This window comes from Macrobrachium nipponense, chromosome 9, assembly GCF_015104395.2.
Source record: "Macrobrachium nipponense isolate FS-2020 chromosome 9, ASM1510439v2, whole genome shotgun sequence".
NCBI lineage: Eukaryota > Metazoa > Arthropoda > Malacostraca > Decapoda > Palaemonidae > Macrobrachium > Macrobrachium nipponense.
In genome coordinates this window covers 21,611,433-21,638,932 of record NC_061110.1, presented here as the reverse complement: position 1 = coordinate 21,638,932, position 27,500 = coordinate 21,611,433, and the positions used below count along the sequence as shown (strand labels likewise).

The 27,500-nt window shown below is 35.6% G+C and overlaps 1 protein-coding gene across 2 annotated transcripts in view; it reads right to left on the bottom strand.

Annotated features, from left to right (window-relative positions):
- Positions 1 to 27,500, bottom strand: part of LOC135218674 (uncharacterized) — a 384,870-nt gene that overhangs the window by 29,251 nt on the left and 328,119 nt on the right. For both annotated transcript variants that reach the window (XM_064255125.1, XM_064255126.1), the window contains 3 exons: positions 8,372 to 8,507; positions 6,118 to 6,251; positions 3,483 to 3,566 (listed from right to left, as the gene is read on the bottom strand). In XM_064255125.1, the coding sequence (XP_064111195.1) occupies positions 3,483 to 3,566; positions 6,118 to 6,251; positions 8,372 to 8,507 (354 nt within the window). The remainder of the gene's footprint in view (positions 1 to 3,482; positions 3,567 to 6,117; positions 6,252 to 8,371; positions 8,508 to 27,500) is intronic.

Sequence of the window (27,500 nt, the reverse complement as noted above, 5' to 3'; positions counted from 1 at the left end):
TATATCGATATATAGATATATATCTATGATATATATCCTAGATATATATATATATCGTAGATATTATATATATAGATTATTAATATAATTATAGATATATATCACATACTATATATATCTATATATATATATATAATAATATATATATATACTTATATAGAATATATACACGCACATATCAATGCATATATTCACACCTACATATATATATGTATATATTATATATATATTATATTATATATATATATATATATAAGATATATATATATATATATATAAACTCTCTATACCTTACACCCAAAGGGATCTACAACTGAAAGCGCATCTGGCCCGGCCAGGATTCAGTTTCGGACCTTTGGTTTAGATACAGTGATAGACAATCGACTTTAGCTATTCGGGCAGATGCACTTAATAATAGTTATGATTTCCTTTGGGCGTGTCATTCCTAAGGTATGGAAAATTCTATATTAAATGGGGTTAATGGCATCTTAACCTTCCTCAGCCTATTTGAACGACCACAGTCTACTATCTGTCAGGTACACGACGATTCACTGTTTAAGTTAACAGCAGCAGAAAGGAATTTAACGGAACACTGCTAAAGCATTCTGGCCCGCGTGGGAATCGAATAACCCGTGATATAATAAATGCGTGTGTTTGTGTGTGCGTTTTTGTTTGTATGCCTAATTTGTATGTGTATGTTTTTAAACACAGGAAAGGTGTTAGACTTAAATAACAATTACAACACACACACAAACACACACACACACATATATATATATTATATATATATAATATTATATATATATATATAGTACATTATAATCTATACATATAATATATATATATATATCTATATATATATATCAATATATATATATAGTATATATATATATATAATATAGATATATATATATATGTATATATATACAACATACTATATACATATATATATATATATATATATATATATATATATATATATTATATATATATATACATACATACTATACATCTGATTAATTTCTTGGATTTGCATTTAATGTAAAAGTAATATTAGTAGCCCATAATAAAGGATTATCTGCAGCGAAACGGTCTCGTCAGAGGTCTGACGAAGACTGACGAGAGCACAGTATAAGAGGCTGATGATATTGAGCAGCTGAAGGAGGTAGACAGACAGACAGACAGACAAACCGACGGTGTACATCCACCGTGGAATCTTTTCTCCCGAGAATCGTCTTTGACTGGAATGGATCACGTTGCCATGGTTGCTCAACGGAGTCCTGGCTGGCTTAATTAGGGATCTAACTACGTTATTTCTCGGGTAAGACATAATTATCGAAAGTTTGTCACCGAATATTTTTGATGGATACGAAAGCTTGGCAGTGGTGACTTTTATATCACAGAATTTTGACGTGGGTTGTGTTCAAAGATTGTAAGCAGATGTTGCCAATTCCAGTGGTAAAACAGCGTTAATGAGACTAATAACGGTAAACCTGGAAAAATATCAACATTTAGAAAAAGCATAACACTGAGGCATGTATTGATTACACTGATGATATATATATATATATATATATATATATATATATATATATATATATATATATATATATATATGAACTAGTATTTTCGTCCTTTGACATCGTCACCTTCCTAAAGAAATATACAATCACTAATACAAAGACTTTATGCAAGCAAAGTACTCCTCGTGAAGTCTACTTCTTCCTAATCTGAGATGATGCTTCAGTAGGTAATGAGAATGAATGCTCATAATATGGATGGAGAACTTTCATCCTTTGCATATCACTGTCTTCATGGCTTCCATTGTGAATACTAATTCTTCCAGCTGGCCCGCTGGTACATTGGCTAGTGTCGTGGTATGCCACTCAGATGTCGCGGGTTTGCGTCTTCCTCAGGATGAAAAATAATCACGGGCTCTGTATCATGATCAGTTACTGCTACATTGTGGGATCTGCAGTGGGAGGTTGAAACCAACATTCTTTGGAAGCTTGAATTTCAAGTCAGTGAGCCCTGAATTATAATAATAATAATCATAATAATTCGCATCACTGCTTACTGGCACATCTTCTTCATGGAAAGTGAAAGACTCAGCTGTTCAGTAGACTATTGAATCATTTTTGATTGCATAATTTCGACCTCTGCTAAAGGCATCGAAGTCAAAAGCTGGAATAAGGATTTCTGGAATCTGTGGTAAGGTACACTCATTAAAAAAAGTAACAGCCTTGTAACGGTTGCCAGTGGTTTAGAATGAACCACAATCTTCTAAAGAGAAGTCTATTTATATACTGACTATCGGCCTTTTTCTCTCAGGGTCTGTACACTTTCTCATTTTCTGAGACATCAGGGTAGCCAAGCAGAAGCTCCTGAGGAAGACTCATCGTCTGGGGTTACAGTAACTGAACCGTACATTTTAGGTCACTCGTTCTTCAAAGGCAAAGTTAGATGCATCCTTTGGATTATAGTAACATTTCACTACTCTGTTATTTGTAGTGATTAGCTCTTTCTTTTTTAAAGAATATACTCTGTTCCCACTTGGCCTTTATAGCCGGTGTTAGTTACTAGTTGTTAAGTGATATTCAACTTTTTTTTTTAATATCTTCGGCTACCTTAGTGAGTGAATACTCAGTTCATGAATGTAAACTTACCCAAACACTGATGAAACTTGTTTTATTTGCCTTTGGTTATTGGTCATTTTTCTACTATAAATTTGCACTGCACGAAACTTTCTTTGCTACCTTGTGAAAGTATATTAAATCTACGCACAAATGAACTTGGTGGTTGCTTACATAAAATAGCACTCTCGCTGTCTGCGATATTGCAGAATCATTAAAGTATCTTGACTGCCTTCCATGTGGGCTATGATGGCCTTCATCAGATTATAGTAGATTCACATCAACCGTGCATCTGATGTCTAGGCCAGTCCCTTACGACGCTCCTGATTGGCTGCAGATAAGCCAATCACAGAAATGGAAACTCTCAGTCTTTCTCTCTCGAGTTCACATAGGCAGGATGTGTGTTTCACTTCTCCTGAGGGATACGTCTTTGAAAAGTATCCCTCAGGAGAGATGGAACATACATCCTGCCTATGTGAACTCCTTCGAGATACTGAGAGTTTCCAGCCCTGTGATTGGCTTATCAACAGCTAATCAGGAGCGTCGTAAGGGGCAGGTCTAGACATCAGATGCACGGTTGATGTGAATCTACTATAGTTGGTTTTACGTGATGAGAATCCCTCGCTAAAACAAAATTAGCATTTCCAGGTAACACTCGTCAAGACGACAAGCTAAGTTGGGTAAAGACAGATGAAGTCTAGAATGTTTTGAAGACGATCTCATGAATGAATACCACATTAAGTTAAATCATCAAACTATACTTTAAAATACAGATTACCAATTAGATACCTCTCCTATATAAGTAACAAGTGAAAAATATGAACGGCTCCGGGCTGTCTGAGGACTTACCTTAAAATGCAATCCTAAACGACGGCTTTCCAAACCATCTTCATGTATCCAAGGAAAATACGGTACTAAGTGATTTTGCGAGGCCTGGAAGAGAGGACCAGATGTTATGATAGCGCGAGAACACCATTTCATCAGTCAACGTCATAAGCAGGACGTGTGGGGACTAAAGATAGGTGGAGATAAGTGGTGTTCTTATACATAAATGAATGGTTATAAAGACAATAAATACAAACACCCCTTAGTGGGAATGTGTGAGTGGAAGGCGTTGGAAACAAAACTTCATTTTCGTTTGGAAAACGAGATACTGGTAAGGCCAGATGAAGTCATTAACTCTCTGAGAGGAATTAATTTGATCAAATTCCATAAATTATATTAAAAATCTTAGCATTAAGGTTGTTTTAATTATGTTTCAAGATATCTTTGACTGGCCATTCACGTGTTACAGTGTGGCAGAAAAAAATTAATTTTTGAGAATATTTGAAAATCAGGAAATTTTGTGAAGTCTTTGTGTGAAATATAAAGGAAAATTAGCAGACAAATGTTCAACGCCGACACAGAAATAAAGATGAGTTAAAATGAACTTCAGGCTATAATAATCTGCTTTTATTATCCGGAATGTGAATAAAATCAAATATAGCGTTCGAACTTTGATATCAACTTAACAGGTGGTTTTCCAGGGCTTGTTGTACATATCATGTATAAGATCCTCTATAATCTATAAAAGAAAAGCCTTATAGTTTTTAGTGTGAAGCTGAAAGTTATTTTTTTTACAACCACCATAATTTAATTTAAATGAAAGACTTAAGGAGACTTAGGGCAATGGGCATGTCAAAAGCCTGTTCACCTCGTTTACAGAAATGCTGCAATAGACATTAATTCTGAATATTATCTCCTTCAGTCAAAGCTGGGATTAGCGAGGTATTAGAACCAAATATTCATTCCGAAGGAAAAAGGAGAAAATACTTGAAAAAATTTTTATTTGGAACAATTGGTGATCGTACAAAACTATGAGCGTTTGATAAGGTTTGGTGATTATTCATTTACCTGCAAAAATAAGGACTCTTAACTGTGATAGCAATGGAAACGTCATCATTATGAGTATCGATAAGAAAAGAAATGATAATTGAAATGCTAATAGGCAGTTTTCATCAGGGAGAACGGATCCTTAAGGGTCGCCTTCAGAAGGAATCACGGCTTCATTCAACGATGCACAAAAATACCATTTGAAAAAATCCGGAACTACTTTTAAAGACGAACAACTGAAACGATACAGCACGCAATGCTCCCTCAGAAAAAAAAGGGAGTATTGGAAAAATTGAAGGAAAAACTGCAGAATATGAAAGATCACAAAATAACTTTAAAAGAAAATCACTGCAAGGGGTAATAATAACTAACTTTGGAAAGTTGTCAAATGAGGTGAAATGAAAGGAACAATGAATAATAATTCTCTATTATCTTAGGAATAAAAGCAATAGATACCTTTCACAGGAATTGAAGGAGAGAAAAGTGAAGCTGAAGACAAGAAGGGATGAAATAATAGAAATTTTTTTTAGAAATGAGAGAGAGAGAGAGAGAGAGAGAGAGAGAGAGAGAGAGAGAGAGAGAGAGAGATTAAAAAAAGATCATAGGGAAGGGCTTGTGATTTTACTGATAATTAATCAAAGGATGGCTGAACTGGCACCACTTAAAAAAAAAGAAAAAAAAAAAACACATTTACTTAAATGAAACAATGAGTTAAAACTCGTGATTACAGAAACATCTAGATGCTCCAGTGATTTCACTGCAATGTAAGAAAAAGTGGGATGACCACTTCTAGAAAATAACGAAGAGATAATTGATTTCACTTGGAGTGAGAAACATTTAAATGATATTAATTTACTTACGTCTTTATCATTTCCTTACATTTTTATCATCTATCTATTAATTTGTTAATCTGTTCTTAGTTTTGTAAGAACTGCTCTTCTCTGGGTATTTTTTATTACCTTCTGTTACTTCTTCCAAAGGAACACCGTATTCTCTGGAAGTTTGAATTTCCAGGCAATGGCCCCTGTGGGCTTGTTCCATATGAATAAGTTTCATCTTCTGAATAATAATAATAATAATAATAATAATAATAATAATAATAATAATAATAATAATAATAATAATAATAATAATAATAATAATAATAATGGCTGCAGGTCCATCACAATATAGCACGTGAGAGTTCATGGTCTTTAATAAACATTGATAGCTTTCGAACCTAGCACAAGGTTCGAATGCTATTAATATTTATTAAAGACCATAAACTCTCACATGACATTTTATTGTGGACCTGCAACCATCATCATCATCTTCGACACGGAAAAGTGTTGATATAATAATAATAATAATAATAATAATAATAATAATAATAATAATAATAAGGAAGGAGGCTTTTATCTGAGGGCAGTTGCATTGAGTATAATAAGAAGAATTGAGAAGATTGTATATAAATTAAATGAAGTTCAAGCAGGTATAATAATAATAATAATAATAATAATAATAATAATAATAATAATAATAATAATAATCGTGTAAAACTGGAAATACATTACACAAGAGCAAAGGCTTAAACCTAAGGGGATACAAGACAAAGCTGAGAGAGCAAACTTACGGGAATACCGTTTATAGACCAGGTTAAAGTAGCGGCTGGTTTGCTTCTGGAAGAGGTGCAGTTCAGCCTAACTATGTCGCCGACTCTATAGTGGAGGCGACCGCCGCTGATTGTGGGGCCTCTCTCGGGAAGCTCTGCGTCGAAAATGGGGGAAATAAAGGAGTTAGAGGACAGATTGTGTACCGTCAGTAGGCCTGCAAGGCAGATGCTCGTGTCATCCTATTGCAACACTTGCAAAAATATACTTCCTCAAGTCTAACATAATCAACATTGTATAGAATTGTAAACGCCAATATAAATCTCTCACACAACACTTGTAAAAACACACATTCTAAAGTCTTACTTAATTTAGCACTGTATGGAACTATAAACTAAACAATATTCATCCCTCATCAACTTAGAATAATATGACAAATTAAGGCCAACATGCACTCATACCTGACAGCTCATGATGACGATAATCAATTATGAATAGACGAGAAATGGAAGGACATGACATAAGTTCATCTTGTGAAGGTCATTGGGTAAGTGACCCTCAAGAAAGTGGTTAACTCTACAAAATAGTTGCTATAATAGATTCACATCAACCGAGCATTTGATGCCTAGGCCCGTCCATTACGACGCTCCTGATTGGCTGTTGATAAGCCAATCACAGGGCTGGAAACTCTCAGACTCTCTCGAGAGTTTACATAGTCAGGACCAATCTTCCACTTTTCCTGAGGGATACGTCTTTCTAAAGTATCCCTCAGAAGAGATGGAACATATCTCCTGCCTATGTGAACTCACGAGAGAGACTGATAGTTTCCAGCCCTGTGAGTGGCTTATCAACAGCCAATCAGGAGCGTGGTAAGGGACTGGCCTAGACATCAGATGTACGGTTGATGTGAATATACTATAGCAAAAAGATTATAAATCTAGTAATCAAAGGTGGAATTTGGAGAAATTTGAAAACTTTCTGTTCTTTTAAGTTTATGGTATATTATGGAAGCGCTGAAACGGAAATTTTGATTGACGTTGAGGTTGATAAAACGATAAGAAAGAAGACGAGAATACAATAGGGGAAACACTTAAAAGTAAATGACTGGTTCATTATTCAGATAAAACAAAACTGAAAGTGCGAGGTATGAACCATCAAGAATGAATATCTTCAGTTAACCATTTTACATGTATCAGATGAAGACCACAAATACCATTGAATTTATTTGTATAACGACAAACTTGAAAACTCGTAATACACAGGCACCACATGTATACAATATTACAACTGTAAAAGCGTATGTGAAGAAAATATATCTTTATTCTGAGAGTTATTTACTCTTTACCCATAGCTTCTGTATCGACTTTGATGTCAAAGATCTTAATCTCCCTAAAAATCCATTGATGACCTCCTCCCACCACTTTCCTTACCTCGTTCTCTTCTCCCCTTCTCATCATCTTCTTCCCAGCTGCTATATTCATCCTTTTCACCTTCTTTCCTTCTGTCTTGCGATTGCTCCTCAAATGATCTCTTTTCTTCCTGGGCTAAAACTCTCGTTTCCTCGTCTCACCGGTCACTGTTTTTATCGGCTCTTTCAACCCTCCTAAAACCACAAACGTCCCCTGTTGACTCTGTGACCCCGTCCTGGATTTTTACACTCTCTTTACGTACCCCTTCCATTTCTGCCTCATAACTGCTAGCCTATGTTTCATCTAGTTCTCGACCCGGCCCCCTACTTCTCTCTCTCTTCCCTCCCCTCCTTTCTCTCTCTCTCTCTATGTATGTACAATGTATGTATGTATATATATATCTATATATATATAGATATATATATATATTATATATGTACACGGCGTCTGTAATCATATATATATATATATATATATATATATATATATATATATATATATATATGTACAAGGCGTCTGTAATTTTCATATATAAATATATATGCACATATAATTTATTAATATATATACCATATCCATATATATATATTATATAATATATATAGTATTATATATATATATATATATATATATATATAATATACACACGTACACATACCTCTTCTTATGAAAATCCCAGACGCCAATCGCGCAAAAGAGCACATACCCACTTGCACATACCTACACACACAAACAGAAAAGACAGAGACACTCACACACTCCTACACACACACACACACAAACACACACACACACACACTCAAAGAAAAAACTGCTACACAGACAAATCTGGCAAACGCATCAAGAAGAGACTTTCCATCCAACTCACCCACGACGACCATGACACTCTGATTGGTGTAGGTGTGGAAGTGCGGCGAATCGGCGGAGACCTCGCACCTGTAAACTCCGGTCGAGTTGAAGGTCAGATCCTTGAGGAGCACTCGACGCTCGTTCGACCTGTGGATCTGCGAGGATCGGAGAAAAGGAAGAAGAAGAAGAAGTACAATAAGGGCGATTATGAATAAATGCAATGCGCTGTTTCACATTGAATATATTCCTGGTTCTCTTTCTATAATGTCGATGCAATGCCATGCTACTCTAATACAATTCTTGCATTTTCATCATTTACTTCAAATTCTTATTATTTGTTTACTGATCTGTTATCTAGGGCTAATAGTTCTTAGCGGCCGTTATCTTTTTAAAGTGATTTCTTCTTTATGCATTTTCCATTACCTGCTATTACTCCTTTTTTTAATGATCGCAATATTCAAAGAAAACTCATAATCACATGAGTCAATAAAATGGAAAAGTAAATCCACAATAATATGTCTTTTTGATCTTGTTATTTAAAATACAAAGCAGAAAGCTTTCGATGACCTGCACGGTCCTCCTTTATTTAAAATACAAAGTAGAAAGCCTTCGATGACCTGCACGGTCCTCCTTTATCTATTTAAAATACAAAGCAGAAAGCTTACGATGACCTGCACGGTCCTCCTTTATCTATTTAAAATACAAAGCAGAAAGCTTACAATGACCTGCACGGTCCTCCTTTATTTAAAATACAAAGCAGAAAGCTTTCGATGACCTGCACAGTCCTCCTTTATTTAAAATACAAAAGCAGAAAGCTTTCGATGACCTGCATGGAGGTCATCGAAAGCTTTCTGCTTTATATTTTAAATAACAAGATGAAACAGACATATTATTGTGGATTTACTTTTCCGATCACTATATTCTTTGGACGTTTGAATTTCAAGTCAATGGCCCCTGCCAGCTTCTTCTATATGAATGGGGTTCATCTTCTAAATAATAATAACTAAATAATAATATAATAATAATAATAATAATAATAATAATAATAATAATAATAATAATAATAATAATAATAATAAGGGGCACAATTTTCTGTGTCGAAAAAGATGACAATGGTTGCCGGTCCACAATAATGTCGCATGTGAGTATTTAGTCTTTAATAGATAATAAAAGCTTTCGAACCCTTGTACTAGGTTCATCTTCAGTCAAGTGAACATTATGACTATAAAAATCCGTCGAAGTAAACTTCTGAACAGGACAATTCCACAATGACGAACGCAAATGGAGGAAGCTCTCAACAGCCCAACCAGGTAATTCATTCCGTTGTTGATGTTCGAATTCCTATTTGCTTTTCTGCTGGAACGTCATTAGAGATCACAATAATCATGAATTTAAATTCTCTGTGTATCGCAAAACAACCAACTCAGAAAGTTACATACATTTTTATTCATTCCATGCCAATAACATTAAGAGCAATGTAGTAATGAACTTTGCCCTACGTGCGTTTAAAATATGCGACCCGGAGTTTGTCGATGGAGAAATTCAGCACATAGGATCAACCTTCCGAGGATTAAGATACCCCGATCATTTTATTGACAAAGCCATTTCATGAGCTAAGAAAGCATTTTATCGTCCTGTTAACAACCCCAAAGAAAAACCCAACAGATTCTTACCCCTCCCATTTAATCCCAACCTCGACAAATTATGTAATCTTGCTAACAATAGCCAGAAAGATACTTAAATAGTTTTCAAATACCCAAACCCGATTAGTCATAAACTAATTAGGAACAACAATAACGATAAGAATACTATCATTCCGGGTGTTTACGAAATCCCCTGACATGACTGTAATTGAAAATATTTTGGGGAAAGAGGAAGCGGACTACCGACCTGATTAGGGGAACACAAACGCGCATATGCGCTTCATGCACAGAACAATGCAATAATTTCCCATGCTTTCAAGAACAACCATAGACCGAATTGAGATGGATCTAACATCATTTTTAAGAATAACAATGTCCAAACAAGAAGACTAGTGGAAGGCGCCGCAATATTCTTAGGAGAAGCTTTTTACGGTAATTTTAAGACAAGCTCTGTTTTTCCTCTGCCTGTTGGTGTCCCCTCCTCTGCTCTCCTCCCTCAGACAGATTACAGCACGGGGGACGTGACGTCCAGCAATGTTGCAGCCGCGCCGCCAGGGGAACACACACCGTGCAACTTCATCAGCCCGCAAGACGTTCCAGCAGAATAGCAAACACGAATTCGAACATCAACAACGGAATTACCTAGTTGGGCTGTTGAGAGCTTCCTACTGCGTTCGTCATTGTGGAATTGTCCTGTTCAGAAGCTTACTTCGTCGGATTTTTATAGTCATAATGTTCACTTGACTGAAGATGAACCTAGTACAAGGTTCGAAAGCATTTATTATCTATTAAAGACTAAATACTCACATGCGATATTATTGTGGACCTGCAACCAATAATAATGATAATAATGATGATAATAATATTTCTATACTATCCTCTTCTTGTCTATTGAAAAGGGGCCGATTCAGTGTTACTGCGTGTCATGCTCGCTTTTATTATCCCAAATCAGCTAAAACGTTTGTGGAAAAAATGGAAACTGATAAAAACTTAAAGGAATTAATTTGTAAATAAATAAGGATGAAGATATAAATATATATAATATATATATATATATATATATATATATATATATATATATATATATATAGATATATATATATATATATATATATATATATATATATAAATATGCATATACATATACATATAAATATATACACACTATATATATATTATTATAATATATATATATATATATATATATATATATAATCAATATTTTAGGGCAATTTGGACGTTATATTAACTTATGACTATAATTCCCTAATGTAATGGAAACGTAAGCGTATGGAAAATCCTCTTTTACTAATAAAAACACGAAGATTACATGTTACTGAATAGACTTAAAGAGTAAATGGAAAGGCTTTACAGAATTTATTGTCTGAAGATGAAGATTATAACTCGCTTATAGCTTAGAGAGGTGAGAGGCGTGAGGTGCTTCATGAAAATTTATTTCAAATTACATAAATAGAAATAAAAAATTAAGAACGGCTTAGCAAAGGAAAGAAGGTAGAAAAGTCTTCGGACGTAAATAGAATCAGGTTCCAGGAATGAGTTATTTAATATAATATTTTCAACATATCCAGCAGAAATACTCCAACTCATTAATTTGTATATACAAGAATATCATACAGTCATAATTCAACAGAAAAAAGATTATTCACATTTAAATCACAGTTAAATTATAATGTAATTTTACACATATTTATTCGTAAAGATATTGTAAGAAAAATGTCACTCTTTGCAAAATATGTTTTTACGTGGGGAAGGTGAAAGAAATCTGGAAACTCAAGATTACAGTTTGAGAATTTATACAAAAAACGATACAATATCGAAAAGAACACGTTGCAGTGAATGGAGAAATAATAAAGTTAGATGGAAATTAATCAGGAAATGTAGAAGATATCAAATATCAAGGGAGAGGGAGAAATCGTTCGTTGCCATAAGAATAGAAAGCAGGTGTACGATAACTTGATTTTCAAAATTCCCAAAAAGAAAAAGCCTTCAATAAATATCCCATACCAGACGAAGCGCGCCTGCGCCAAAAGTCATATAAACAGTTTCCTCACGTTGTCTTGTGATCAGTTCAGCAGGATTATTTTACTGAATGGATGCATTTCAAACGTAATGCCATTATGCCATATAACCCCGGGCATAGCCCAGTAATCTCATTCTCAAATTCTATTCCTAAAACGGAGGGGCAATATTTTATGGAGTCACCTGAAACAAACAAATAAATAATTATATATATATAATATATAATATATATTATATATATATATATTATATCATATTATATTAATATTAGATTATTAATATATATATGATACAATCGTCCAATACCACAATGAATATGAGAAGCTCTCGCAAGAAAAGGTGAATGGAAAAATCTTTCGTCTTTAATCCAAGAACTCATCACCTGATATATATACATATATATATATATATATATATATATATATATATATATATATATATATATATATATATATATAATATATATATACCAGGCGTTAGCAGTGTTTTATGTATAGCAAGTGACCGCCCTGAGGTCACCTAATCCGAGAAAGTTCCATTACTGGGTTAACGCATATTTGCCTGGGACTCTGTTCTACAGCAGTCTGCATTTCAGCTTAATAGATCGATGCGGGAGTGGGCCACTTAGCTAACAGCGTCATATATTTTCCTGGTATGTTTGTGTTAATCATTCTAAAATTCACGAAACACTGAGTGACTAAATGGGTGTCTCAATGACTGACAAATGGCTAAGGTCTACTTCTGCCTATGAAGTTTAGTATAAACAAAGAAATTCCATATTACCATCAATTCCATCTCCGTCACTACACTGATAATAATAATAATAACAATAACAACAACAACAACAACAACAACACAAACAGCAACAACAATAATAATAATAATAATAATAATAATAATAATACTATTTGTTCCAGTCCTATAAGAATCATACCAAGACATCCGTTACAAGGAAAGAAAATTCTGGCAGTGGTAGTAAAAACATATACATCAATATTCTCACAAAAAAGATGGTTTGGATGTTTGGGTTCAGACTATCAATCTTGGAATGTCATGACTGCAGACAGCGATATAAGAAGCTAAAGTCTGAGGAAACACACGCATATATAGATATGTATGTATAATTGTATATACATCTATCTTTTTATCTATCTATCTACCTATCTATCTATCTGTCTATGATATATATATATATATATATATATATATATATATATAAGTATATGCACATTTAACACACACACACACACACACACACACACACACATATATATAATATATATATATATATATATATATATATATATATATATATATATGTACACGTATATATGATTACAAATGGCAAATGCTGTTGTCAATATTCACAAGGTAAGATTCATAGACCACCAGAGAACGAAAACCATCTAAATCTCTCTCTCTCTATTCTCGTCCTCTCCTCGCTCCTTCCATCTCCTCTCGCCTCTCTCCTCTAGAGAGAGAGAGAGAGAGAGAGAGAGGAATGACGAAGAGATCAGAGAAGAGAGAGAGAGCATGGCAGTAAATAAAGAGGGCGAAACAAAAGGAATCATCGATTAGTGGGACGTGAGAGGACACTTGGCACTATTGATTCCAAAAGGGACACTCCAGGGAGAAGAATTAAAGCGAAAGAAAAGCCCACCAAAATACACTAATGCTATTGGAGATGTGTCCGGTAGTATTAGCAATACTTCTGGCAGGCGAAAAACAAGGCAATTCACGCACCACTACTTTATGAAATAAAAATGGACGCAGAGAGAGAGAGAGAGAGAGAGAGAGAGAGAGAGAGAGAGAGAGAGAGTAGGGTGCAACCATGAAAGTATGTGATATATAGATATATATATATATATTATATATATATATATATATATACATATATATCTATCTATCTATCTATATATATGAAAATACACACGTATACACACACACATATATATGTATGTATATATATATATATGTATATATATAAAATTTCGTTGTTTTTTTCAGACGCATTTTACGGAACTTGGCAAATTCATCGGTAGGAAAAGAATCTTTAGAGGAAGGGGTTGTAGTTCTGTGATAAGCTTCTGAGCTCATTTATGACGATTGTCACTATTACTATATTATTCGGAAGGAAAACCCAATTCATACGGAAAAAGCTTCAGGTGACGCTGACTCGAAATTCAAACTTACAAAGGATATATGTTGTTCATATGAAAACGGAAAAACAGGTAAAAGGAAATACGTAAAGAGGTAAGTTATTAACACAGGAAAAAAATAAATAAAGAAATAATAAATCAATAGATAAAAATGTAAGTGAACTTGAAATACAAGGATGACTGTTTTAGGGAAGCAATTCATTGCATTTTCGTTTGAACTTTTGAAGTTTCAGTAGCACAACTTCCTCAGGGAGACTGTTCCACAGTCTAGAAGTGTGAGGAATAAAGGCCCTCTGGGATTGATAAGTTCGACAGCGAAGCACATTTATGCCATATTGGTGAGATTGTTTAGCAAATCTGATCACCCAATAGCTATTTTTATTTTTTCATTTTTCATAAACAGTTGCCCCGTATTTTTCATTTATCGTCTTCTTCCTCCAATTTTTTTTTTCTTTATTTTAAGATGCCCGCTCATCGCTCCTCATTCCGCTCGTATTTTGTTTTTGCTTTCGTTCTTCCCCAACGATTAAAAGATTCCTTGAATAATTTATTCCTCAGTGTCATACCAGGATCGACAAGAATTTGGACGGTGGCAATTTATGGCTGAGGATAACATTCCCCTGAAACAAAAGTGATGAAGGATGTCAGCTATATGTCAACTCTACGGCGCAGAGGGGATATGCCTCGATGCTTTTATGTAGCTTATGTATATATTATATATTATATAATATATATATATGGTATATATATATATATAATATATATATGCAGAAGCTCGGTACTATGTCGTAACTCTTAAGTCAATGTGGATATAATCTACAATGATGTAAAATCCTTATGTAGTTGTATAAAATATATATTTCTTGTACAATAAATTAAGCTTTCGACCATCAGCTGTGGTCTTGTTCACTAGGTATGTGTATATATATATATATATATATATATATATATATATATATATATATATATATACATACACATATCGATAATTCCAAATCAAACATGTCATATTCAATCCATTTGATGTCTAGTCCAAGGGTGAGACTTTAGGCCAGGCCATCAATTACACATCATCTCATAATTCCGGAACAATACATTTACGACCATGAAAACCTATACCATGGAATACGCCAGAGAATCCCAATTCCCGAGAGGGAAACCCATCTGTCTGGCCGTCCCATTCACCACCAGCCTTTTTAACGAGAAACCACTCAAGAGCGATTTTGACCAACATCGTCTTACCAGCTGTCCTTTCTTGGCCATCCTCTCTCGCGATCACCACCCCTCCCCTCCCTCCCCCCCCCCTCCCCCTTTCCCCCAAGGATCCCATTTTGCCCATCACTCACTCCACACCCCCCCCCGCGACCCCCCTCCAAATCCCCCGCTCCCAAAACGGCCCCACAACGTCCCAAACCTTGGATTCCAGAGCTTGCCTCGGCCGTCCGCCCTTCCCTACGAGACCCCCTCCCAACCTTATGTCCACCCTCCCCTCCTCCTCCTCCTCCTCCTCCTCCTCCTCCTCTCGACCCCTAGACTTAACCCGTGGCATGGCGATCACGTCTTGGGTGTAAATTCAATTAATTTGTGGGCATTCCGACCCACACCACTGAAAACAACTCTATAAAGAATGCGACTCAACGAGACACACAACAATGAAAAGAAAGCCCTTTTTGAATTTATCATTTCCGATTTACACACACACACACAACACCTGTCTTTGCGCACAGGCAGAAACACACACACACATGCACACACACATATATACGTATATATATATACTGTTTGGTATATAATTATATCAGTTACATGCAAGTTGTGAATACATATACAAGCAGTCACTCACACACACACACACATCTAAAATCTATATTGCAACAAATCACTGTAGACGTGTGATGACCATGTATGCATACAGCCAGGAGAAGGGTGAAAAGAGATGACTTGAACCGAGCGCTTTCATGTATTTCTACACCCTGATTATATCTATCTATCTATCTATCTACCTATATATATATATATATATATATATATATATATATATATATATGTATATATATATATATATATATATATATATGTGTGTGTGTGTGTTGTGTGTGTGTGTGGTGTGTTGTGTGTGCGCGCATGTGTATTTTTCATGGGGCGGGTAAGAGTTATTGGAAAGAAAGTTCTTGATATCCAAAGAAAATGAAAATGGATTCAGGACGGTTTGATAATCGCAGTTGCTGGTTGGTTTCCATGTACCGCTGACCAACCTTCTGTGCATTTGTATGAAGCAGTTAATGTCGGGGAAATATAAGTGCAAAAGTCATTTATCCATTAATTAGCGATCATAATGTGAACGTGACAGAAAGTTGGTTTCCCCTTGAGCCATTCTATGTTAAGATAGAAGTCTGAACAATTCGAAGATATACGTATGTGAATTTTGTATCAGAAGGAGCGAGAGTGTGGGATGCGTTTTCAAGGTGAAGTGCGAGAGTATCCCCTCGGCCCTCCTCTGTAGAAAACGGAGTGCATGGAACGGAACCGAATGAGATGGGACTTTCTTAACCCATCAGTAAATTGGAGAAGCGTTAAATGCCCTGGGGGGGAAAATAGCAAAACTTAGAGTGAAAGGAGATTGGTCTAATCTCCCTGGGAGAAGATTTCCAAAGGACAGGTGGCGCGGATGGCGACGATTTCATTCACAACAAGGTGGAGAGAGAGAGAGAGAGTATTTTCTCCTAAGTTTCATGCTATTGATCTTTATCAGTCCATTAGATTTTCCTCTGATATCCTGCATTCCTTGCTTTTCTGACCACTAAATCTCCATTGCTCATCAATTCTATGTCATTGAGTTGAATATAAAATTGAGGCCAAAGGCTAAGCGCTGGGACCTGTGAGGTCATTCAGCACTGAAATGGAGATTGGCAGTAAAAGGTTTGAAAGGTGTAACAGGAGGAAAGCCTCAAAGCAGTTGCACTATGAATCAAGTGTTAGGAGAGGGTGGAAAGTAAGATGAAGAAAGAGCACATGAAAGGAGGCACAGTAAAAGGAACGAAAGGGGTTGAAGCTAGGGTCCGAAGGCACGCTGCAAAGAACCTTAAGTAATGACTACAGTGCACCGCATGAGGTCTACTGACGGAACTACCACCCTACCGGGATTAATTCTATGTCTGCTCTATCCCTGTCCTTAAATGGGCGGGATCAAGATTAACCTTAGCCACTGAACAATATACTAATTATGGCCAGTAATAATTTCATGGAACCTCGCCTTTTCCACAGAGGTTTGTCCTCAAACATTGGGCTACTTAAAGGAATGTGAACAATGAAAGGTGGTCTAGTAAATTCCCATCATCTCAGTTTACGTCAATTGTGGTTCTATTCATCCACCAATGCTTGTCTTCATCCATCAATGCTTGTCTTCATCCACCAATGCTTGTCTTCATCCATCAGTGCTTGTCTTCATCCACCAATGCTTGTCTTCATCCATCAGTGCTTGTCTTCATCCACCAATGCTTGTCTTCATCCACCAATGCTTGTCATGTCAAACCGTTTGTACTTTTCCTCGCCAAGCTGATTGATTTCTAACCAATTCTGGAAGTTTTGTCACACCATTGGTGGGTGAGTTTTATTAATAAAAAAAATATTTGGGTGATATTCCAGACATGGATAACTACGTTTTGGGAAAACTGTCATCAATCTCATTTGGTGCCTTGACTATCTAGGAGGGTAAACTTGACGCGTCATTTAATTGTTGCGAAAACAAGAAAATACATATTTATTATTTGGAAATTAATACAAACTATTCCTCACAGGATGACAGAACTGACAGAAGCCCAAAGTCCAGCAAGAAATAATCAAATGAAAATAATACGGCGGTGTGGAGGAAAATATGTTTTTTTTGGGGAATTGGTGTATAAGTATTGTTTTTTTTTCAAATCAGAACAGAGAGCTAAAACACACACACACACACACTCTCTCTCTCTCTCACTGGATATTACAGAGTTCATTAAAAGTAGAAATCACAAAAAAGAGCAAAAAATATATACAATGTGGAACTTAACGTACGAGTATTATAGTAGATTCGCATCAACCGTGCATCTGATGTCTAGGCCAGTCCCTTACCACGCTCCTGATTGGCTGTTGATTAGCTAATCACAAGTATGGAAACTCTCAGTCTATCTCGAGAGTTCACATAAGCAGGATGTATATTCTCCTTCTCCTGAGGGATGCGTCTTTCAAAAGTATCCCTCAGGAGAGGTGGAGCATACATCCTGCCTATATGAAGTCTCGAGAGAGACTGAGAGTTTCCAGCCCTGTGATTGGCTTATCAACAGCCAATCGGGAGCGTCGTAAGGGATGGACCTAGACATCAGATGCACGGTTGATGTGAATCTACTATAGTAATGGCATTTCGGATTTCATGGAAGTTGTTGCTAATAAAGAATTCGCGTGCTTTAACTGTATCAACAACACACGTCAGTGGTAGACACATCCGGGGTACCTTAGCTGTTAAATTTCCTGAGCATTTATCCATGAAAAACATAAAAATATCCAGAACATTTAGCTTATCTTAATGCGGTGGTGTTTAATCAATATCTATAAGTAAGCTGTTCTGATTAGTTTATTTCGGGAGTTCAAGGCAAACTACTATAATCAAATAATACACACATGAAATCAAATATACGTAGATATGACTGCATATTAATATTAAGAAAAATTATGAACAATGAGATTTACCATCATGACACATTCGGCTTGACTGAAACTAAACAGACATGATTTTATATTACTATGAAAGGTAAAAGATATCCCAGACCAAACAATACATTGAAAAAAGGAGAATAGGTTTAAAAACCAACGACTTTCGAAACTATTTTCCATGGAAACTAGCTTTAGGTAATGAGCGAGTCATCAAGAAAATTCTAATGTATTTTTTGGACTACAGACACTACAACGAGTACATCGTTCATGCACCTGTGTCAGGTATTCTTCTTCTTTCCAACCGGTATCCCTACACTAAGGGGTTAGTTGCCTGATGCCTCTTTCCGTACAACATCAGGCATGGTTTATTCTTTGGCAAAGGGGTTTTTACGACCGCATACCCTTGCTGCCATCAACCACAGTTAGTGGCGGTGGGCCTCGCCTTTGACTAAAAGGACCACCTGCAAGGCAGCAGTTTCCACAGTTATTGGCGGTGGGCCTAGCTTTTGACTACAAAGTAAGACTGCAAGGCAGCAGTTTCCATAGTTATTGGCGATGGGCTTAGCCTTTGACTACAAAGTAAGACTGCAAGGCAGCAGCTGTCCTTCTAGTCTCCTTTCACGACACGTAGGACCTACGATGGTAGTATTCTTACACCCCTACCCAAAGGTGGGCACCTGTGTCAAGTGACAGCACAAATATCCCAAGTTTCAAGTTCAAGAGGACAGTTGCTGTTCAGTCTACATAATTGCTTCATCTGTTATTTGAATCACATTTCCTTTCATCTTGCCAAATCGACAGCGTCATACCTCAACCATTTGTATTTATCACTACAACCTCTTGGCATCCATATGCCATCACATTGACTCCTACTACCTCACTTGGAACGCTCTTTTCTTGCAGTTTCTTTGTAAGTCCTTCACATGCAATCGCAACTTTCCCCACCACTGCTGATAGCTCTGTATCAACTGCAAACATACGTCAGGCCACACCCAATTCACAGCCATCTCCTCCCCTCTTATCTCACATCTACATTTTTTAGAGTCTTCTACATTTCTTTTTGCCTCTGGTGTATCCACGTACAATGAAACCTCTAAGACAAGCCTTTCATTTTCTATTTGGTTTCGTTTCATAGATTTTATTTACCAATGCTGTTGGCTCTCAGAGGTGCTCATGCACCAACTATGAGGCCTTTCCTTCACTCAAAATGGTCCAAAACCCTTCACTACTTAGAGGGCTGTGCTCTAATTAAGGACAAAATTCAGTTGTATGCCTAGTAGTTGGGAGTTCCCACGGTAGAAATGTCTTCTTGAACTACTTGATATCATAATGGTCGCAGTCCTTAGTAAAAAATAATATATTACTATATTATTTATATATATATATGTATAATATAATATATAATAATATATATATATATATATATATATATATATATATATATATATATATATTGTAGTGTGTGTGTGGAGAGAGAGAGAGAGAGAGAGAGAGAGAGAGAGAGAGAGAGAGAGAGAGAATGTATGTCTGGCGCTATCAACGTACAGATGCTTCTAGTTTTCTCAACACCCGATTCTCGACAAAACTAGATTTTTTTTTTTTAGGTTCGAACTCGCCTTCCATCTTACCAAACTTTTATTCTTTTATAGTTCTTTATTCCTTAACTCTCTCTCTTTTACTTTACCCCAAAGGCATTTGTGCCTTTCTGTATCAAAGTTTTAGAAATCTATATTTTCTATATTTTTCTTTCATGATTTATTTCGCGTACTTCTTTTATCTTTGAATTTGTAGAATTGGATTCAACTCATATACATCGGCCTATCTTAGTATCAAACTTCTTTTGATATCAGTTTCCAATTCTCCATTTTGACGCTTGTTTTTTGTCCTCCATTTGTTTGTCTAAATGCTTCTCAAGTAGATTTCCCCTTCATTTTGTAGTTCTCTCTTACTAACTGTTTTGTATTAATTTGTTTCGTTATATTTCGTTATTTCAACTTTCAATTCCAGTTTTTCCTTCCAGTGTGACCTAAACGTCTGTCTATCTGATCTCTAAAACTTGCTTGAAAAACCAGACGTTTTTCAACTGCTAATAAGTTTCATTCACTTATTCTTTAATAATATTCACAGTCTAGAATTCTCCCAAGAGCTTTCCAGTTTGTCTCCTAATCTAAAAGATTTTTCTTTTTTCTTTTCTTAGTCGTTCATCTTTCCGCAACTTTTGAGTTCTCCATTAGCGGATGGCTAGCCTCACATCACGCTACTTTCCTCTCTCTCTCTCTCTCTCTCTCTCTCTCTCTCTCTCTCTCTCACACACACACACACACACGTACACATCCCATTCTTTTATGCATTTTTTATTAGACAGAAGAAAAAGCTGATATTAAACACATCACTCTTCAATTATGGCATATGATTAACGTGTCTGGTTGATCAATCAAGGGGAACAAAAACACAAGAAAAGAAGAAGAAGAAGAAGAAGAAGAAGAAGAAGAAGAACACCGAACGTACGTACACGTGCTGATGAAAATGCGGTTATTGATGATGACGTCACATCTGTCAATAATCTATTATGGTGGGTCGGCTAATCCGCTAATTACACTTAAATGAACAGAGCAGACTCTATTCATTGGCAATGGCTGATCAGGATGAAGAATACACCGCTATGCACCCATTGTTATTCAGCTGAATCTTTAATTTGGACCATCCACCGGTACTATATTATCTCATTGTTTAAGTCATAACGGAAAATTAAAAGTTATTTGTTACTAGTCATGAGAGCTTGTTTTATTTATATATATATATATAATATTATATATATATTATATTATATATATATATATATATATATATACTATATATATTATTATATATATATATATATATATATATATATATATATATATATTTTATAACATGTATATATACATATATTATATTTGTCATTTATACAGACGAGAATTTGTATATGCACATATTACACAATAAATCAAGGGGGAATTAAAATTGATAGGTGTTTCGTCAACGGCAATACTCGAAACCATGTCTGGTTTACGAACAAAGATAGACAGTGACTTTACCCTCTGAGCCATGAATATATATATATATATATATATATATATATATATATATATGTGTGTGTGTGTAGTGTGGTTATATTAATGTTAGTGTAGTGTGCTTAAGAAATAACGTAAATAAACCTTAAGAGCTAAGGACGAGTTACCATTCTTAGGCGCTCTGGTATGTAGACAAAAGGTTTCTTAATTGACAGTTGTACTGTAGTAATATTCACAAAATAAAAAAAAGACCAGTGACTGATAACTATTGCCTGATATTGTTTCATTCGGCTTTGCTTTTTGACATTAATAAACCTAATTGCTTGTATGCTAGATGGAAATATTTGAGAAATTTAACTTATTTTCAGAATGATTTACGTGCAAGGAATAAATATTTGTCATAGAAAAGACTATTTAAAATTTACACTTAAAAGGAAAGTCTTACAAAATACTTGGAATGCTACAAATTCCGCTACAGTATTTTCATGTATCCCTCAATACAGATTAGAAGTTAAAAGTAGCATTGACTTCTGTGCAATCTATCTAGGTCACCTAGAAGTGGAGTTACCGAAATGTAGTAAATCTTTTGTTATGTTATCTACGAAAGGATTTTGTTCAGAAAAGTGTACGTAGATAATGTTATTATACATCCAATTTGCAAAGTAGACATCGCATGAAAAACTAAGTTTTTAACTTTCCTCACTTTAGACATTTTTCTCTCTGTCTGTCTGCCTCTCTTTCTGCCTGTATGTTGGTCTGTCTTTTTGTCTGGATCTCTGCCTGTCTGTCTTTCTGCTCTCTGTCTGTCTGTATATGTCTGTCTCTCTGTCTGGCTCTCTGCCTGACTGTTTTTCTGCTCTCTGTCTCACTTTCCGTCTGTCTGTATATGTCTGTCTTTCTGACTGCTTTCCTGCTCACTGTCTGTCTTTCCGTCGGTCTGTATATGTCTGTCTTTCTGACTGTTTTCCTGCTCACTGTTTGTCTTTCCGTCTGTCTGTATATGTCTGTCTTTCTGACTGTTTTCCTGCTCACTGTCTGTCTTTCCGTCTGTCTGTATATGTCTGTCTTTCTGACTGTTTTCCTGCTCACTGTCTGTCTTTCCGTCTGTCTGTATATGTTTGTCTTTCTGGTTGTCTGTCTCTGTCTGTCTGTCTGCTGTCTCTGTCTGTCTCCATCTGTCTCTTAGTCTGCCTGTCTGTCTCTCCCTATGTCTGTTTTGGTGTCTGTCGGTCTGTCTGCCTGTCGCTGTCTGTCTGTCTATCTTGAAGAATCGAGAGTGAATTTCAATGCTGAGTCTCCTCAAACGAGATTTCATCCTTAACGAGGCCTCGCTTAGATGTCAACATCATTAAGGAATCAATTTGACTCTTAATCTTCTTCTTCTCCTTCTTCTTCTTCTTCTTCTTCTTCACTTGGAATGAAAATCGCGAGGACTTCTTCCTTCACTGCCGCCCCGCCTATCGTTACTCCTCGGAAGGCAGCAGCAGCTGCTGATTAGTGAAGCTGACATGAATAGATACTATTATGTTTAGGAACTGTAATTTCAGCACCTTCGCCTGGCACGTAATAAACGTTTATGTTACGTAAGTGCTAATTAATTAATACATATAATATATATATATATATATATATATATAATATATATATATAGACTATATAGATATATATATATATATATATATATATATGTGTGTATATATGTATGTATATATATATATATATATATATATATATATATATATATACACACATATATATATAATATAAATATATATATATAAGATATATATCTAATATATATATATATAATATATATTTATATATATATATATATACATATATACATATATACATATATATATATAATATATATATATATATATATATATAAGTAAATATACATATATATATATACCATATATATACATATATATACATATATATATATATATATATATATATATATATATATATAATATATATATATATATATACTAATATATATATATATATAGATGATGTGTGTGTGTATCCACCGCCCATTTGCCTTGTTCACTGACAGGGTAACGCCAAAAGGTGCCTTCTGGTTTCCATGAAGGTTGCTAGTGCCATGCGCCTTGTAACCCCAATTATGACCGCCACAGGCGTCTGACTAATATATAAATAATTTACTGATTAGTTCAACAGAAGTACAATGTTTTTTTTATTTTTTATTTATTTATTTTTTTTTTTAAGAAAAATTCCTATTCGTTTGCATATGAATGCGTATATGTGTTAGTATCAGTGAGAGTGTAGGAGATATTACCAGTGACTCATGCTTACCTATATCAGAAGTCATATATACCTAAAAATAAGCATACAGAAAATAAGGTTCTTGCCATAATATTTAACCTTCTTTGAGTTAAGAATACAGAAAATAAGGTTCTTGACCTTACCGATTTAAGGAAAACGTTGCCATAATATTTAACCTTCTTTGAGTTCCAAAAGACATCAACTCTTAATTTAAAGATATATATAAAAAATGTAAAAATATAGAAGAAATATTCTGAGGTTCGCAGGACAGAACCAGAATCTGACAGGCCCAAGTTCGCACAACCTTCCACGTGTTATAGTCACTGACCAGGACCTGTTTTTTTTTTTTTTTTTTTTTTTTTTTTTTTTTTTTTTTTTTTTTTTTTTTTTTTTTTTTTTTTTTTTTTTTTCCCATTACGTGGAATACCACGCAAGAAGATCGCGATATGCGTTCTGTCCATCCTCCATCCCCCATTAATCCATTTCTTGTCGTTGAAGGGATCAGCGGAGCTGCTGTGACACTAAACACCCTTGTTTGACGTTTCAAGCCAGAGGAAGCGAGCGATTGCATGATTGGGGAGTCTGTCTGCTGCTGCATGTGCCTTGTGAACACGGCCGGCCTCGTTCCAGCGACTATCGCGTGGTACCACTCGGGAGGATCGTTGCCAATTTAGCGGAGCTTGGCACATACGCCGATGCCTTTACAAACTGTTTTCATGAATTCTAGCTGTCATAGTAATGCAATAATGATAAAATTACTCTAATAATTATGTATATGTATTGTAAATAGATACGCTACATTCGCTCATTTTCAGGTTTTGTGTCAGTCTTATCCTGAGTTTAGAGGGTAAACCACATACCAATTGGCAATAGTGCTCGGGAGACTGTCTGCTGCCTCTTTGACTAAGAAACTTTGAACCCTGCGCTCCGTTTGCCTTTCTTATGTCCGCTGATACCTGAATTATATGATGGCAATAAGGTCTTTATTTAAAAATGTTACGAAATTCTATTTCTTAATTGATTTTAAATACCTCTGACCTTTCCCTTAACGGGTAAGGATAATATCTCCCCCTTCGTAATTACGTCACGGTGAGCTAGAATTTCTTCCTCGGAGCTCTGAATTCAAGTCGTTCTAAAGTATAGTCTAAATCTAACACTATTAGACTCATTCCAAGCTGCGTTATTGAAATATATTCTTAGTTAATTAACCTGGCAATAAAATTTACGTAATTTTTCAGTACAGTATCCATGACGTAACTTCCATAGACAGATAGGCCTTTTTTTCAGTATTGAATGCATAACTCTTATCGACTTTCTAATCATTTATACTGAAATTTTTCTTAGCTTTGTCCATAACATCAGCATTCTCTCTCTCTCTCTCTCTCTCTCTCTCTCTCTCTCTCTCTCGCCTCTCTCTCTCTCTCTCTCTCTCTCTCTCTCTCTCTCTTGCTGTCAGTTTCTCTTTGTATGGCTACCTCCAGTGTGTGCTAACTTGTATAGTGACCTTAGACGAGAAGTGACCACTTACGATGGCTCCTTTGTATGGACACTGGAGACCACTTTTTTCTGGATACTAACAGGGACAGAGATTCATACTAAGATCAAGAGTAAGAGGTAACGTTTTCTTCCAGCAATTTGCGATGCGAATCAGCTGCTGCTGACGACCAGAAAGGGAACAATATTCAAAACACGACAGAACAGATTACAAGAATAAAAAGCATTCCTAATTAGGTACTAGCAGTACTCCAGAGATCTTGGAAACTTTTCTTATTACACGTTTTTTTTTCTTCTCAGAAGTGAATATTAGCTCACGAATGATTCTAAAAGTTTGAAATGAGTTGCACATAAATCAAGTAACGCTGTCAGTGAAAAGATCTGGATTAGGCGACTCAGTATCATAGTTTGCGCTGTACTAATTTTCCTAGTTAGATGAGTGGTTGGCATGCCCGAATAACGATTCGGTAGTCCCGAGTTCGATTCCCCGCTCTGCCAACGTGGAATCAGAGGAATTTGTTTCTGGTGATTAGGAATTAATTTCTAGATATAATGTTGTCCGGATCCCACAATAAGCTGTAAGTCTCGTTGCTAAGTAACAAATTGGTTCCTAGCCACGTAAAAATATCTAATCCTTTCGGGTCAGCGCTAGAAGAGCTGTTAATCAGCTCATGGTCAGGTTAAACTAAGATATACTTAACTAATTTTAAAGCCAAACCACATTATCATGAGTTTATACTATGATAAGCATTAGCTCAAGAACACCATCCTAAGGAACCTCAGATATCATTCTCCAGTTTGTTTTAACCAAGGAAAATTTGGCAATACTTAAGAGTTGCGGTAATTACTTTAATTTTAATTCCTTCCACACATTTCAACATGCAAAATGTGATCAATTTTGCATCGGGGGTTAATCGAAAGGATGAGATGATCCAAAATGACAAAGCAATTAACCCTAATCTGACTTTCTTCTATTTTTTATGAGATTATTAATTATGCCTAATACTGGCCGGGACGCTATGAAACAGGATCTGTGGTATTCTAGTAACAGGACTAAGCACTCCAACTGAGTTGCGAAGTCGGGGATTCAAGGCGTGTCAAGATTTTCGTATTATCAAAATAAGTAAAAAAATGCGCCGAAGTGTCTCGGTGCAAGCGAGTTTTCTGTACTGCGTATTATGAGGGCCACCTAAATTAGCTCTATCTTTCGGTGGTCTCGGTATAATGCTGTATAAGCCGCCGCCCATGGAACTCTCAGCCGGCCGTGGTGGCGTGTGTTGTTGCATCGCCAGAAGCACAATTATGGCCAGATTTAACCTTAAATAAAATAAAACTTGCTGAGGCTAGAGGGCTGCAATTTGGTATGTTTGATGACTGGAGGGTGGATGATTAACATACTAATTTACAACCCTCTAGCCTGGTAGCTTTTAATATGTGAGGGCGGACAGTAAAAGTGTGGACTGTCAAACAAAGCCATCTCAATAGTCTTCTGTTATAGAAAACTAAAAAAACTAATTCGCGAGTTTCATCAACATCAGAAAATGCTTAATGATTCACTCAAAATTAGCAAAATGGTCTCTGGTTACTTTACCTGATATGAATGTAATCAGGTTTGTAACTTGGGTTATTTGGAAAGCAAAAGTTCGAAGCATAAGTTTTGATAGAAACACTGAGAGAAGGTTCACATTTTGACAATAATATAACAAAGCCTTGGTATCTGGAACGCCTTCAAATCTCGTTAAGAGACTTCAATAGCGGTAACAAAAGTTTCTCAAGCGAGT